This window comes from Corvus brachyrhynchos, unplaced genomic scaffold (assembly GCF_000691975.1).
Source record: "Corvus brachyrhynchos isolate BGI_N302 unplaced genomic scaffold, ASM69197v1 scaffold424, whole genome shotgun sequence".
NCBI classification, from domain to species: domain Eukaryota; kingdom Metazoa; phylum Chordata; class Aves; order Passeriformes; family Corvidae; genus Corvus; species Corvus brachyrhynchos.
Window position 1 is genome coordinate 1,327,721 of NW_008237953.1, and position 17,420 is coordinate 1,345,140.

A 17,420-nucleotide genomic window follows, 5' to 3' on the forward strand; every position below is an offset into this window, starting at 1 on the left:
AAAAGTTGCATGAAGATGCTGATCTTCTCAGGTAATGTGGTTCCTGCTTAAATGGTATATATTGAAGTTATCTCTGAAAGAACAGTGTTTAGCAAAACTTAGAGATATTGAGAAAATTCAGCTGAATATTTACCTACATTATGTAAACCAAATATTTTGCAAGCATTTAAACATATCTTTAAGGGGATGTGAAAATCTTGATCTGGACTGTACGGTCTTGTTTTCAATAACTGGTAAAGCTAAAAGACATGCTTGCCTTTCTTACAGAATGGACCAGCATAGGCTGAGAACGTGCAGTCACAGGAGAATCCACTGTATTTCTCTCTACATTTTCCACCATTATGACACAAGTTACCATAGCTGCTACAATGCCCAGGACAGCCTGGTTCAACTCCTGGTGTTATCTTTGCTCTCTCTTCCAGATCAAGAGCCATTCCATTCAACTGTAATGAACGAATGCAACCCAAAAATCCTTTCTGCCTGGATGCTGTTCCACCTGAAAATAAATTCATATGAGCTTTTAAAACTTTAAAATAATCAATATGTAAAAACCATCGTTATAGTTTACAGACTATGAACAGTATATTAGGACTTTCTGAGACACAAGCATATTCATGTGAAAATATTTATAAGTAGCTTTAACAGTAAACAGATTTCTGTTTTGTCAGGTAATTGCAGAGAGCCCTTGAAGATTCTATTAATTTACAAAGAAGTAAGGACCAGAAATTAGGTGGGGTTTTTTTCTTTTTTCTCCATTATTTTTTCATTTGAGGAGAGGAGAGGAGAGGAGAGGAGAGGAGAGGAGAGGAGAGAAGGAAAAATGAAATGAGGGGATGAGCTGTACAGTTTCATTCTTTCAATATTGTATTGACTACAATAAAAATTATTATTATAATTATCTAATATTCAGACTGATAAACTGACCTCTGTCTGTCTGTCTGTCAGTCTTATGGTATGGATGATGATACCTGGATCATTAAAATTTTCCTGGAGAAGCTGGCAGCTCATGGCTTGGGTAGGTGAACTCACTGCTGTTAAAAACTGGCAGGATGGCCAAGCTCAGAGATTGATGGTGAAGGGAATTACACCCAGCTGATGGCCAGTCACGATGGCCAGGAAGGTAAATGACGTGCTGGCCTGTATCAGCAATAGTGTGGGCAGCAGGACCAGGGCAGTGATGGTTCCCCTGCACTTGGCATTGGTGAGGGCACACCACAGGTGCTGTGTCCAGTTCTGGGTCCCTCACTACAAGAAAGACATTGAGGTGCTGGAGCATGCCAGTAGACAGGGAATGGAGCGGGTAAAAAGACAGTCATAATTATAAGAAAGTAAGTCATATGAGAAGCAGCTGAGGGAATTGGGATTGTTTGGCCTGGAGAAACAGGAGGTTCATGGGAGACCTTATCACTCTCTACAACTGCTTGAAAGGAGGGTGTGGCCAGGTGGCAGTTGGCCTCTTCTCCCAGGCAAACAGCAACAGGACAAGAGGGCATAATCTCAAACTGTGTCAGGGCATGTTCAAGTCGGACATCAGGGAGATTTCTGCACTGAAAGGGTGATTAAGCATTGGAACAGGCTGCTCAGGGAGGTTGTGAAGTCCCAATTCCTGGAAGTGTTCAAGAAATAACTGAATGGGGCATTTAGTGCTGTGGTTTAGTTGACAAGGTTGTGTTAATCCAAAGGTTGGGCTTGGTGTACTTGGAGGTTTTTTCCAATCTCAATGGTTCTATGATACCCCTCAGCTGGTGTCTGTTCTGATATACTTAGTCTCAGAAGGAAGCTGCGTCTATTCTTCAATAATAGGAAGATTAATGCCCCTCTCCACAGAGGAATACCAACTGGGGTATACCTGACTACCAAGCATAGGTGATAACTGTTGAGAGCAATCCTAACAAGAGTTGTTGATTCATTTTATTTTCACTGCTCCTTATTTTTAGCACATTTCAAGATAACGAACATTTTATTCATCTGTGTTGCTTAGCAAGGTGTGCAATATACATACCATCTCTCTTGTCCTTTTCTTGCACAATTTACTCTAACATTTCTTGTAATTTGTTCTCTTTTAAAAAGTAAAAGCAGAAAATATTCCACAATGTGTGAGACTTCAAACTATAATTCTCATGCATTTCCAGTTCTCTTTTGGATAAATGCTTCCATGTGATCATCCATTCTGAGGTATTTTTAATTTCAGTTTCTATAATTCTTGGTGTTACATAGAGTATCTTGACATAGCTATTGTTATTTTCAGTTATAGTGGAACAAAACCACTTGGTAGTGGCAATTTAATATCATCTCTGTTAAAATGGCAATAAATTGGAACTAGATTAAAGTCCCTTTTAATCCTAACCACTCTACAAGTCTATGATTCTATGGTTTTGGGGGTTGTTTTAACCTCTAGTTCTTCTGGTTTTGGAAAACCAGTGTACAACTTCCCTACTTCTTTACAAGAAGTAAGGAATGTTTTAGCCTGAAGAAATCACAGTCTTCATATGTTACTGACTGAGTGATGGGTGACTAAGGAAGGTACTAGATTTCCAAGATGACATTTAAGTAAAGAGTGACTCTGCTAATGTCATTCTAAAGAAACTCTACATTTCTTTTTTTTCTAGATACTTTAGTTAATCGCAGTATCTTCACGAATTTTCAGAGCGAAAAAAAAGCCACAGCACCAGACATAAAACAAAATCACTATTCCAATACAATTATTCACCTGAACATTATATGAAGAAAACAAGCTAGACAACTTGCCTGTAGGTAAGTCAAAACAGTTTTTATACTGTCAGCTCCATAAAAGAGATGGACAAGAGTATATAAGCTTACTCAAATTTGCCAGATTATTTGACAAAAAATATCACTCTATTCAATGGCCAAAAAGTTGCCAGAAAGCGCAGCTGTTAATACATGATAGTATTAGATTTTTTAAGAGAAGGATTAGTAGAACTAGAGACCAACTAATTGTCAAAATAATTAGAAAAGTGTTTAGACTTGATAGTGCCAGAACACCTTGCGAATTAGAGCGTTTCACTGATCTAATTTCAGGTATTCATATAATAGCAGTTACATGGCAAGTCAAGTCAGAGAACAGCAATACAATTTACTGTAGTAGAATAAAAAGAAATCTGGTCTTTTGTTTAATAAATCTAGTGCATTACTGTGAATATAAACCAATCTCAAAACTTCTCCTAACTCCACTGTAACTAATATATTGGATATATTTTTTTTTGTTATGCAATCCTTCTCTATGCTTTTAATGAAAATATAAAATTCTTCAGTGTTTGATCTAGTCTCCATCTTCTACCCTTGATACCTTTTGAGGCACAGGTCAAAATTTTTATCAGAGCATACAAGACTTCTCTCTTCATTTTTTCTAAGCATTCACATTTATTGTAGCTACAGTTTTAGAACACTATTTCCCTTAAATGCATCCCTCCCCAAAGCACAGCTAATAAAACATTCATTTAGTATCATTTTCTCAGAGCAGATCTAAAAAAAAGTCTTTTAATTTAAAAGTAGGGCCAACTTTAAATGCTCTTATACTGTACAATGTATATTTACATCAGAAACTTATGAATTCATAATAAGGCAATATTACAGTAAGAACACTACTGTGGATATAACACATAGCTCTATATAGCTTCTTGTAATAGCTAAATAAATACTAATTAATTCTTTTTTACTCCATTTCTAGTTTTTCAGCATTTTATCTAAATGCCTTAATGTTGTATTTCAACCTGAGAAGTTGTGAATAAAGAGAGACTACAAAATTTCCTTGAAGTTACAGAAATAGCCCAGCTTCCTTCAGCAGATTACATCCTCTCAAAAAAGGGTGCAAACATAGATCTTTGGATTGTCCTTCAAACAAACCTCAAAAGAAGTAAACTCTATTTGAAATTGTGTCCTGGAGTAACTATTGCCCAAAGCTCTCCATCTATAATCTCAAAATAGTGAACATTTCCACAGATTTTTAACAGAGGCTCTCATGTCATCATACAAAGTATTTTTGAAGATCTGGTTGCCAACCCTTTTTCTTCCCCTCCTCACCCCAGCATTTTCATATTTTTGTGATGATAATTAGGAAGTATTCTGTGGAGCGCCTACCTACAAAAAGCTGGCTGTTGAGCTGCAAGCGAATATGTCCATCAGGTGGAGCACTGTGAGATCGTTGAGGAAGTTGATCTATTTGTAAGGAAGCCTCTTTGACATTTCGTTCAGCCTTCACATAATGCCATTGGTTGTCATTTAAAGAATTGTGTGATTGCACTATGACTTCGGTAGGTCCATTTCCCACATCAAATGAAAAAACCACTTCATATGGAGCTAGAAGGGGGATAGTAGTAACAGACATTTAAATTATTTCATAGTTAATTGGGTCACAAAATAATTAATAGCAGAACAAGTTACTTTAAGGTTTAGCCTACTGTTTCATGGAATAAGACTGATTGTTTTAGAGGAAGAGTTTACTTCAGGGGCCTGCAGCTCATTCTTCACAATCAATGACAGCAAGAGCAATGATTTATGCACCACATGGAAACCAATCAGTTTGTGGACCCCTAGAGAGCATAGTTGTCAAGAAACACTGAAACGTGCTAGCTTTGCGATTTTTCAGTTTGGATAAAATGCATCTCTTGATTATACACTAACCGATTGTCATTGTTAACTATATTTAAGTTATCACAACTATAATCCAACCAGCATCTTCTACAGTCTATTTGCCTTTGTTATTTATGCATATAGTCTCTATGAATATCAGAGGGAAAATTTTGATGTAATTTATAAATTTATGATCTAAATTGAGGTTTTCTCTAAGCAACTTTCAGTTTATGAAGTTTTATTAAACTATACTCAGTTTTATAGTTTGCCTAGAAAAACATAACTCAGTCGTTGAAGGTCAAAACAAAAAGATGAGGAATATGCCAGACAGCTGAAGATCTGAAAATTGTGAGTATTCTCTCTGAAAGTCTTTCTTTCGTATATTCAAATACAATCATGAATGAAAAAAAGTAATCCCTAAACAATAGATAGCCACAATTTTGAATTTTAAAGGATTTCATTAAAGGATTATAGGTCTGAAAAAATTCCATGGATCCAAAAAAATGTTTCCCCGTTTATGTCATTGAATTCTGACAGAAAAGCAAAAAAATTAGGAGTCAAGGGAATTAGATGAGCTTCAAACAACATTTTAAGAGGAATTTACTGACCTAGAAAAAATATTCCATGCAGTATTTTTACTTTCTTTTTTTTACTCTTTAAAAATATATTAGGCCTTTTAAAACGTTTAAATCCACTTTGGCCAGCCTTTAGACTGAATAATACCACACATTTGCAATCCCTTAAGCCCTAACTCTTGTTGATATAAAGTATTTTACTACAGCAGTTGAACCTGAGAGAGAAAAGCAAAATGGGAAATACATAAATTATTTCACTTACCAAATAAAATAAAGTGTGTTGTGCAGTCAATTTATGAACAGAATGACTTTTGTGATAAATTACCCCTTCTGCTTAAAAATCAACAGTTTTACATAATAGTAAGAAATAATTAATGTCTAAAAACAGTTCCTCAGTAAAATAAATGAATTTTAGGATAAATTTCCTTTAGTTAGATAAAGCTGAGATCTCACTCTCCCTTTATAGAGGGATAAAAGGAAAAAAAAAACCAAACCCACACAGTAGGAGAACAAAAGCAACTGAAAGTCCATGTGACTGGCTAAAAAGAATTTCTACTGAATGTTACCTTCTGCAGAGAGGTCTTTGTAATCTTCAGGATACTGTTGGAGTTAAGCCTGAAAGTTCTGCTTTGAACTCATTGAATGGGCCTATTAAATAGCATATCAGAATGACAGATCTGATAAATAATGTTACTGTTTAGATTTAAAGGCAAGAAAACACATAATAAAGATTTTGAAATAACACTGAAATAATGACTTATGTTAGTACCACTAAAAAATTAATACAGTCTTGAAAAAGGGAACCAGTTGCTGAAGTTCTACATATGAAGGCCAAAATAACAACGAGTGTATGGTCATCCATTGTATTGTCTGAAGACTAACCAGAATATGTCAGAAAATGTGAAAAATATAATCACTTAACATTCTAAAATATTATAAATATTTTTGCTAATAGCAATGGCACTGCAAATTTGAAAGAATTTTTGGGTTTATAAGAAAATATGCCAAGGAATGTAGAAGGATGAAAATGGGTTCTAAAATTTGTTATCTTGCAACGAAGGATACAGGCAAAGAGCACTTTGGTCATTTCTTAGGCAGCAGAAGAGAATGCATCTGAAGGAGTTCACTTCCAGCACAAGAATATTTTTTTGGGTCCTATCTACATTGGTGTTACTTAAAAACTATCCAAGCATTGCAGGAACTCTTGTAACCCTGGTGCATTCAAACATAGGCGGAGCACAGCTACAGATTTTTCAAAATGGCGTGGCAGATGTAGTTGCCGGTAATCACGGAGAGTGGTCAGTGGCTAGCTGTGGCTAAAATGACTAACAGAAAGAACAGCCATAGAGAACCATCCAGAGTATTCAGTGTGAGCATCATGTGCAGAAGCAGAAAGTCATTACCAACTAATATGCTACAGAATCCTAGCATTTTCCATAAAGGAAACAGTTGAATTCCACTCATCCTGAACAGTAAGTTACAAATCTGGGCAAAGGCCACCAGCAGTTGCATACTGGACTGTACTTAACTACTTCCAAAGCAACTGCAGAAGCCCAACCAAATCAATACACCATAGTGTTTCCAACCCTACTTTATACTTCTGTTTAACTCATTGGAAATAAACCCTCAGTGAGCACTCAATGTAAAATACCCAGACCTTTGGCTAGAGCATATAAGCTTTGGTCCGATCAGTAAATAGAAGTGTTCTCTTCAGAGTTGAATTGTCCTTGTTGCTTTCAACCACTACTTCTGCAGGAAATCAGGAAAAACTTCAACGAGTGTTTTATAACTCAGTGCAAAACAAAAAAAGGGACCAGGTATCTTCTTTGAACATTCACTTAATCTCTGTTTTAAAATACAGTTAGGATGCACACATCCATTTTTGCAACAATATTCTAGAATACATACAAAGATGCACTGCAGTGTTTATAACTTCATAAAACCAACCGAACAGCTCTAAGCTTCACATTTCCTATTAAGTTTCTGGACCTGAAATTTCTTCTTTGGAGTTAGACTTCAAGGTCTAAAGATCACTACTCCATAAATAAAAGAATTAGATATAAAGTTTGAGAATAATCAATAAAGTATTACGAAAAAATCAGTCACCCCAAGTACTGAATGTAAAATGTTAATGACATAATAAGTTTTAAACATTTTCTTACATCATCATCTTAAACAGTGGCATCTGACGTTTACATGATTTTTATTTATGATTACACAAATAAAATACATTAATTTATGTTAAATTAAATATTAATAGAACATCAAGTGTACATTGGGAATTTACATTCACAATTATTATAAAGGATGTGTGTTTTTATATGATGATGAAATCTAAATCATCTTATAGCATATGAAATGCTCAAGCTGATTTTTTTTTGAGAAAGGTACCCTTGATGGAAATATATATTGCTTATTTCTGGTTGATACTTCCCTCAATAAGAACAGGCAATCCTGGGTCCACTACAAACAACCCTCCATAAAATTTACACATCACCTACAAAAAATAATAGGTCGGTCTACTCAACAAATTAGGGTGTTTATGGAAGTGAAGAAATATCTCTATATGCTAAGCAATAATGAGATAACTTTGCTTTTTTAGATGCTGAAATTATAGACTAATTCAGCCTTTTGCTTTCTCTCATACCTCCCTACTCATACAAAGCCATTTAAAACCCATAAGTATGCAGTAGTTTGTGTTTATGAATGAATGGGACAAGTGACATGAGTCTGTCTGCATACAATTATTCTGAAGAAAGACTTATGGTATTCTGACAAATCTCTGAATAAATTTAGTTCTCAGAAGCATTCGTTTAATGCTTCCATGATTTAACTGTTTATTTTGAAGATGGAAAGTCATTTATCAGACAAGACTATCATCATTGCTTCAGAGAGCCTTCACTGAAGTGCTGATCCAGTATACTTTCTGTATTGTATGACACGGAGTTTACAATGCTGCTGTCCTTTAAACTGTTCACAGATCTTTAACACACGGCAGTTCATACTGCCAAAAAACATGGCAAAAACAATGTTGAAAACAGGGTGGTTTTCAAATACAGGACTATAATTTGAGATGATGAAAAACAAATTCATTAAACATTACACAGTATTCTATAATTAAACTACCTATGGAACAACACAATAGATGTTTTCCTGTTTGTTTCATTAACATAAGACATTAACATGGACAAAAAACTGAGAAAGCATAATATTTTAATTTTTATTAAAATATAAAAAATGTTTATATAGCAGTATTTTGCAATATAACATACATATCTACTTGTACTCTTCTCTGGAAAATACTGGAGTCTGATAACAAAACTGATTCGGAAAATAATGAGGAACTGTCTAATCCCAAGGTAAAAAGTATCCTAAAGAACTCTCAGAGGCACCAGGCAAGCATAAGACTTTTCAATTAATGTGACATTTCAAATTAATTCAAAAGCCTAATGAAAAAGTGCTTCACCCTTTGAAATACTCTCCCTTTTAATAATGAGCAATGTAAGAGTAATACATTGAGTCAACTAAAATAAAGGCTTCATTTTACATTAGTCATTTTATGTTGGATTTAGTAGGATATTTAATTCTCTCTTACGCAACAAAAAATTATTTCTGCTTGTAAGTCTAAGAATTTGTGTCTTCACAAATAAAATGAAACGAAATTGAAAAAAAAAGATGAGAATGTGTGACTTAGGATACTGTGCCACAGAAGGTCTGAGTCACTCATGGTGACTGAGTGATCTCCCAGCAGCCACATATACTGCCTGGTCTTAAAATTTGAAGAGAAAGAATTTGGTAGCAGAGATGCACTGAACACAAGAAGCAGAAACAGTCTGAGCAGTCAGGGGCTGATTGCTGTGCTCTTAGATTAAGAAACCTCTGAGGCAGAAAATTTCTTCAAATGGATACTTGTACAGTCTTAGTGCTGTGATTTTTCTGGATAATGATAAAGATCTGGTAGTAGAAGTAATAAAAATAGAGAACATTTTTCAAATAGTCCCCCTTTAAATAAAATCTGATTTTTTAATAATAATAATAATAATAATAATAACAAAAATGCCATCAGTCTTGTTACTTACAGTGTAACTCTATCCTTATGAAGTCTTGAATTCCCAGGTTCTCTAAAAACACTCCTGAGGAAGCAGTAGTTTTAAAGAAAAATGAGACGTCTGCACTGAGTTCTCCATGGAAGGTGGGGAAATGCAGGTAGGATGTCTCTGTGTTGAAGGAAGCTGAATTCCAAAATGTTCCTGGTTATCAGAAGGAAAGGATGATACAGTGTTATCTAACATTGCCAGCGTAATTTTTATAACTGATAAACAAAGGAAAGTGCCCAGGTCTAAGAAGGGGTTGCAGTGTTCAGAGTCTAACATCCACAGAAGCTTCCCAGTTAGCTCATAACACAAAAAAGTGGGCGTTATTGGGAATGCAAAATAATGTTTTATCAAGAATTAAGGTCCTCAGCTCAGGCAATGAAAAACCAATAAACAGGAAACAAAATGAATTTCATGTCAGCTGGAAAGTTCAGTTTTGGCCGGATGCATCATCTCATGAAGTAAACAAACATAGCAGCTATGGATGAAGTACACCTACATTATAATAGTACGGGCTGAGGGAGCTGTGGTTGTTTAGCCTGGAGAAAAGGAGAACTGGGGGGACCATATTGCTCTCTACAACTGCCTGAAAAGAAGGTGTAGCAAGGTAGAGTCCAGTCTCTTTTCCCAGGTTACGAGTGACAGGATGAGAGGAAGTGGCCTCAAGTTTAGATTAAATATTACAATTTTTTTTTTCACTGAAAGGGTTGTAAAGCATTGTAACAGACTGCCCAGTGTGGAGTCACAATGCATGAAAGCGTACAAAAAAAGCTTGTGAATATGGCACTTGAGGTCATGGTTCAGTGGTGAATGCAGGAGTGGTGCAAGGCTGACAGACTTTTTTATCTTAAAGGTCTTTTCCAACCTTAGCAACTCTAGGATTAGTTATAGTTTAAACTAGAACTATCAGAGTTGTTAAATACAATTCTACATAACAAGGAAAAGAGTCTTGTTATCATTGTAATACAGTGTAATTCACCAGGTATCTCAAAGAATGTAGGACAAATATCCTTGTAATTACTGTAGAAGAAATCAAAGAAATAAATCGCAAAATTGAATAAACTAGCATAGATATTTTCCTGGTTTTATATATTTTTAAGCTGTCATTCAATCATAATTTGCTAGATTTTGTTATTGATTATTAAAATGCTGATGTAACATCTGTAATATCACCCTCTTCTAATGAGGACATAATCTTCATTTACAGTGTTCAACTAGAAGTACCTTATTATTATTGCTGAATCCTTACAGATGTACCTGTATTTCTTTATTAAGCTATATTGCTTTCTAAACCAAATGAGGCTTTTAATATTTTCATCTACTTGATCAAGCTCACTGCACATTCTCCTGATAATGTTATGGTCGGGCTCTAACAGTTATGCAAAACTGTAATTTTTGCTCCAGCCACGCTCTGCTTTTAGGATGGGAAGGCAGAAGGAAAAAAAAGAAAATTTCTCTCTTCCCTGCAAAATCAAACCCTATAATACACTGTATACAGAGGCCTAGTCCACGGCCAGTGAAGTAACTTTAAAGTCCATTCCCTCATTCCAGTAGAGTTTTAACAGTTTTAGTAAGGATTTGGATCCCATACCTAGAAGAGCAGCATGACAGGATTTTCACACAAATTCTGGTAATTGCTCATTGTGACTTTTGACACTTAGGAGTACTGCCAGCTATCACAAATTAAAGCAGCCATCGGGACAACTTTTACATGGTTAGGCAGCTGTGAACAGATGGCTCGGGCTGGGAAGGGAATGCGTAGATTTGCACCTCACTCTCCTGTGCTGCCTTATGGGCTTTTTGAAGCTACCAACCTGTGAAAAGCACCACTAGCCAAAAGCAGCAGCCTTACATATTGGGATCAGTTTTCAGCCCATGTTCCTCAACTGTTTCAGGTCATGGCTCCCAGAGAGCAAACTTCACAACAGTTATGACTCAAGTATATCACAGCTATTTAAAAATAATGGGCTGGCTGTTACCACTAATTCAAACACAATAGGAAGTTTAATACCGTAATTTATACAAAATTGGTACAACATTGCCAGCAATTAGAAGAGAGACAATAGTGGTGGTAACAGTCCAGTAAAATAATGGTACAATTAGCTTCAATGAAGCATTTGAATGATCTTTGTAAATCAAAATGGAGTCCTTGGGAGGGTAGGGATAGGAAGTTTTATTCTTCCTCTCTTAATTTACTGCCTTCTCTTATCTAGCTTTTCTTTTTGTTAGCGCTGAGAACTGTGTGATTTATGAATGTAAAGATACTGTATCAATAAAGAAGGTTAAATACAGACTTAGGGAAAGTATATTACAAAGTATCTTACACTGTTGTAAATCAGGTTGGGAAAAGAATTTCTTTACTTTGTGACATCTGGCCCACAGTCTCCCATTTAGTTTTCTGGAACTGCCAAACACCATGCAATTAGGAAATCAATATTATTTAGCATTTTATCTAAGCAGTAAGACTGCAGTCTTCCTATGCGTAAAAAAAAGGAGGATCCTATTTGTTATAAATGATACATAAAGTAATTTTTATTAATAAATTACATAATTTTTTGGCATATATCAAGTAGTCTTACCAACTTGAAACTATAAAATGTAAAAGGGACGATAATAACAAGACAGATAAATTAGCCCTCTCAAAACAATTGTGCAAATTGCAATTTGTAGCACTCTTCAAGTTCCTACTCAAAACTGAAATGTTCATCATTTGTATCAGTTCCTTGTGATAATTGTTGCATTGTTAATTCTTTCAGCAGGGACAATGAGCGCTGAGACAGAGAATATAAAGAACTTATGTTGCCGAACAATATATTTTGTACTTTGGGGGTTTTTTTTAACTGTAAGAACCATAGATAAAAGACCACAAGGGACAATGGTGATCATCTAGTTCAACCTCTGGTATGACACAGACTATATAAACTCCCTGAATCAATTCTTGTCCAAAAAAGAGAATTTAGTCTAGGAAAAATATTCAATTGATTCCATTAAAAAATGTCAATTTATGGAAAATTCACAAATGCTTTTACTGTCAGTTTGTGCATATATATGTATCCATATACAGTCTAGCTTCAAATCCCAAACATTAAATAATTTTCTGATTTTATTTCCTGCTTTCAAGAACATTATTTGAAATTTCTTCCTCTAGGAAACTCCATTAAGTTTAACATCTCACCTCAGATTATGCCCAAATTCGGCAAAGAGATTTAAAGGCTTTCACTAAAAAATGAACCTCAACTTCTTTAATGCTATCCTTTAACCTTATATTCTCTTCATATATTGTAAAACTGTAATGTCAGACTTGTATTAAACTTCTTAATTATGCAGGAAGCTGCAAAGAGGACCACAACAAGGTTGATTAGACTGCAGTTAGGACAAATATGAATTAATAATTTATATAAAGCTAAATAAGGCGGAAGAAGTGAACAGACAGTTTACAGATATTTGTGCTATTGAGAGTAAAAGACATGCCCTGATTTCTCAGGGTACTGAAGAGAGATGAAACAGACTATTTTTGCTAAATTAGAAATTTACTGTGCTGCTTTAATGAAGGTATCACTTACGACTGGCTAATACAGTTAGTCTCTATTACATGCAAAGCTCATACTATTTGGTTTTTCTTTTTTCATTTAAATGTCAAACAGAACTCACATTGAATGGATTATCTACTTGCAAATACATGCTTGCACTGTCATTTTGCAGTTGAATTTACCTTTTTTTAATTCAGCCAAGTATATGATACTCTATCAAATACCTTACTAGAGTCTATCAGTCTCCCTTCACCACTATTACATTTACCTTTATTTAATGTAAATTCATGCTGAATGATATATTATCTTTACAATGCATTGTAGTATCCTTGTATTATTTTTTATTAAGATCTATATCATCAATTTTGTTTTTGGCCCAAGAATCAGTCTGATACTGACGGATTATAATTACCCATTTAATACACATAATTTTAGCACATTAGCTATCTTTCAGTATTTTGGATTTATTTATATGTCCTAATACTTACTGGAAATTCAGAGTAATAAATCAGAATATGTCCACTCAACTCTTGTAATGAAAAGAACAAGAACAAAAAACACCCAACAGAGAAGGGTCGGGTTTTTTCACCCTACTCATACTAACTCACTCTACTAGAATTTATTCAACATCTAGCTTTTACTTCAGTAAGGACAAAAATAATGGAGATAAGTCTTTCTTTTTTGATGAAGGCCATTTCTATCTATTAATGTACCAAAGACTTCATTCATCCTCATATGCTTCAAAACCTTTCCTGTAACCCTGCTCAGTTGATATACGTTAATGTTAATCTTAACTTTCACTATGTTTAGATATATTTTCCAATGTGATAACAGCAGTCCTACCATACAATTTATTAAACATATTGTACTGCAGAGCAGGAAAGGGATTATAGAAATGCATCAGTAATAAATCAGTACTGCATTTTGAAGGTGAGTGCTACTCATATGCATGGTGCTCAGTGTCACCAAATACTACTGACTTTTTGTTTTAAATGGCCATATTATTCTAGAATATCTTTAGTATTTTAATTGTACCTTAGCATCTTATAAATATAGTTAGGTAACTATCTCAAATGATGAAAAAAAATCAGTAACATCTGAATTTAACTTTAAAACTTCATAAAATAAACTATATTTATATTTATATTGCTTTTGCTTTTTTTCTTACAGAAGGCTACTCTTTCCTTCCTTGCTCTGACAAATATGGTTTGGTTTTCTTGTAAATAACATACTTCATTGAAGAGATCAATCCTTAAAACCTAAAATAAAGAAGCCAAGTACCGTAATGGAATGTTAAATAAAAGAGTGAAAATAAAAAATATGCAACAATGAATAGGCAACTTCTGCTGGACTGCATTTGATACATGACTTTTTAGTCATGTACCCAAATAAGTAACTCTGACCTGGAAACTCAGTCAGCAGAGCGCATGGTTTATGACAATTCAATTCAACAAATTATTCATGGCTCTACTTTATTTTTCTGAGGGCATAAACAATTTTCTTTTCCTCCAAGTAAATGTCCTACAAGGAATAGATTATTCATGCAATGAGAATTTATGATCTTTTAGATTCGAGTCAGTTAATGAAGTACTGAATGTATTATAAATACCAGTAAACCTTCTCCCCCATGCTTTTACATGGTATGTTAGTCAGTTATTCTGAAAAACTTACGTCTGTCACATAGAACAAAAACCTATTTAATAAAGGCTATCCCCTGTGAAATACAAGTGTATAATTTAGTTCTGGAGAGCGACAGAAGCAAAAATAAGCAATAATCTCTTTGAAGAGTATTCAAATCACTCTGTGAATCCAAGAATATCTATTCTTCCTTGTTTGACAGCACTTCTGAAAAATGGGTATTTGCCACTAGACAATTTTTTTGCATTCTTCACCTATCCCAAAGTAAACATCATTAAAATTATATTAATGGGACCCTCATGGGTGTCAACAACCTCAGCTTAGAAAAAAAGTCTTAATAATGGTCTGCTTTCTTTCTGCAGCTTCAAATTGCTGCTTCAAATTTGGCCTGGGAAGAGAGTTTAAATTTCATCAGTTTTGTCTAAAGTAAAATTAATATGTAGAACTCAGAAACTACTGCAAGTCATAGCTCTTTACAATTACTATAAAACTGAATATTAAAGAAAATGTTCATTATAAAAACCACTGCTGATACTTAAAGACCTTTGGGAAAAAATCTACTAAGTCATACACTCTTTATTGTAATACATAACATATAATATATACGGGGAAATAATAAATTTTAATACAGTCTACACATTATATATACTTAATTTCCTATGTAGGACGTATCACAGAATCAAGTACATTACAAAAAACCTCTGAGATCATCAAGTCCAACTTTTGTCTGGACACCACCTTGTGAAGTAACCATAGCACTGACTGCTCTGTCCAGTCTTTTCTTAAACACCTCCAGGGGCGATGACTTCACAGCTTCCCTGAGCAGCTCACTCCAATGCTTAACAACACTTTCTGTGAAGAAAATCCCGTTGATGTCCAGCCTAAACCTCCCCTGGTGCAGCTTGAGACTGTGTCCTCCTGTCCTGTTGCTGGTTGCCTGGGAAAGAGGACGACCCCCACCTGGCTACACCTCCTTTCAGGTGTTTGTAGAGAGTGGTAAGGTCAGCCCTGAGCCTCCTTATCTCCAGGCTAAACAACCCCAGCTCGCTCAGCCACACCTCACTGGACTTACCCTCTAGACCCTTCATCAGCCTCATTGCCCTTCTCTGGACTTCATTATATATCATGGTATAAAATATTTATATGATAATTTCATAATATGGGTAATATTTTCTATCTTATATATTATATAAAATATAATATATATAACATGCCACAAATTATATAATAACTTATATTTAGATATTTTATTATATACACTCATACAATTTGTGGTTTTCTTAACAAATTGCACTTTGGGTTTACACCAAAATTCTATGATACTACTTTTTTTCTTTCAGAAATTCTGTGTTGTTTTCCCAAATTTTAGTTCTTAACTCCTTAAAGACATCTTCTCTTACTGTCTTTATGATGTAAATGACTGAGAAAAATTGCGTTATTTAACAATCAAAAGCAATGTTCTTTTTTCAAGCTTTTTGCTGTGTTATGACCAATAACTATTATATTCTGGAACCTTTTCACTGAGCTTATTTCAGTTCAAAATTGCTTCTTTTTGAAGTCAAATACTGTAATGTTGTATGACATTACAAGAATATTTCTCTGACATTCAGACTGACTTCTATGCTTGTTCTCATGATATTTTAGAATTCTCTATCACAGCTTGTCTAGAAATACTGTGATCCTTCATCAACAGTGTGAAATATTGCAGCAATTCAATCACTCAGACTAAGCAAACATCAAATGAAGTTGGGGAGGTCAATGGGTATCAGAACTGTCTGCTTGTTTTAGAGATTACTCTGGGGAAGCTAGCTGACTTCCATATTTTAAGATCTGTCACATCTGTAATTAATAGTAGTTGGGAACTTGGTGAGCACTGGAATCCAAATTCCTCCCCCAGTTATTAGTACTACACAAGCTCTAAGTGTTTCTGTTTCATTGCTGTCTTTGTCACTGGCTTCATTGCCCATGGCCACAATGGAGGTCTGCTGCATCACAGGCTGAGTGAGCATGGCCAGTCAACCGAGGGAGGTGGTTACCCCATCTATTCAACACTTGTAAGAGACCATCTACACTGGGCTTCCAATTTCCTTTCCCCTAGCAAATGAAAACATTGATAAACAGGATCAAGTATTGTGGAGGCCACCAGAATGTTCAGGTCTGGAGCACTTGTCCTGCCCTTCAGGCTGAAGGAACAGGGCTGCTTCAGCCTGGGGAAGGGTTTTTCTGGGGAACATGATAGTGGACTCCAAAACCTAAGGGGAAACCATCAAAAAGACAGATACAGGGTCTTTGCATTGGTGTAACATGTGAGTATCAAAGACAGTGGGTATGTTGAAAACACAGAGTTTCAGGCTTGATATAAGTAAAAAGAAATTCTCATTAGGGACAGCCAAGCAGCAGAACAGGCTGCTCAGAGAAGCAGCACAGGCTCCATCCTTTGGTGCTTCAAGCACCAGTTTGACAAAGCACTGAGAGACCAGATTTGAACTCTCAGCTAATCCTGCTGATCTCCTTAGGTCCTTTCACTCTGAATTATACCATAATACTACATCATAGTCCCATGTTATGTAGGACAAATGATCAGTCCACAATCAGATGTCAGACTCATGAAATGAAAGAAACCAAAGGGATTTTTAAGTCTTATAAATTTTCATAAGAAAATTAGAATGCAGTGCTGAAAGACACATCCATTAACAAACCTTCCAGGCATAATTATCCTGAGAAGACAGAGATGACATAAAAATAAATACATGCTAATTTATATTTATTTATCTATGTCGTTTCCTGAGTGAGCTTAAAAGTATAAATCGGTACTTTACCAGTATTTCTCTTATTCATATATGCTGAAGAAATTTGAAAACCAAACACAACATCATATGATGAAGGAGGAAAATCACATAAAGAATAAAAATATTTATCAATATTATAATAAATAATAATATATTAAAAAATAATATAATGTTTATTATATAATATATATTAAATATAATAAT

The 17,420-nt window shown here is 34.8% G+C and overlaps 1 protein-coding gene across 2 annotated transcripts in view; it reads right to left on the minus strand.

The window, feature by feature from the left end:
• The window catches only part of LOC103614940 (contactin-associated protein-like 4), a 215,125-nt gene that overhangs the window by 18,571 nt on the left and 179,134 nt on the right, over positions 1-17,420 (minus strand). For both annotated transcript variants that reach the window (XM_017733352.1, XM_017733351.1), the window contains 3 exons: positions 9,245-9,415; positions 4,099-4,317; positions 257-496 (listed from right to left, as the gene is read on the minus strand). In XM_017733352.1, coding sequence (XP_017588841.1) covers positions 257-496; positions 4,099-4,317; positions 9,245-9,415 — 630 coding nt within the window. The remainder of the gene's footprint in view (positions 1-256; positions 497-4,098; positions 4,318-9,244; positions 9,416-17,420) is intronic.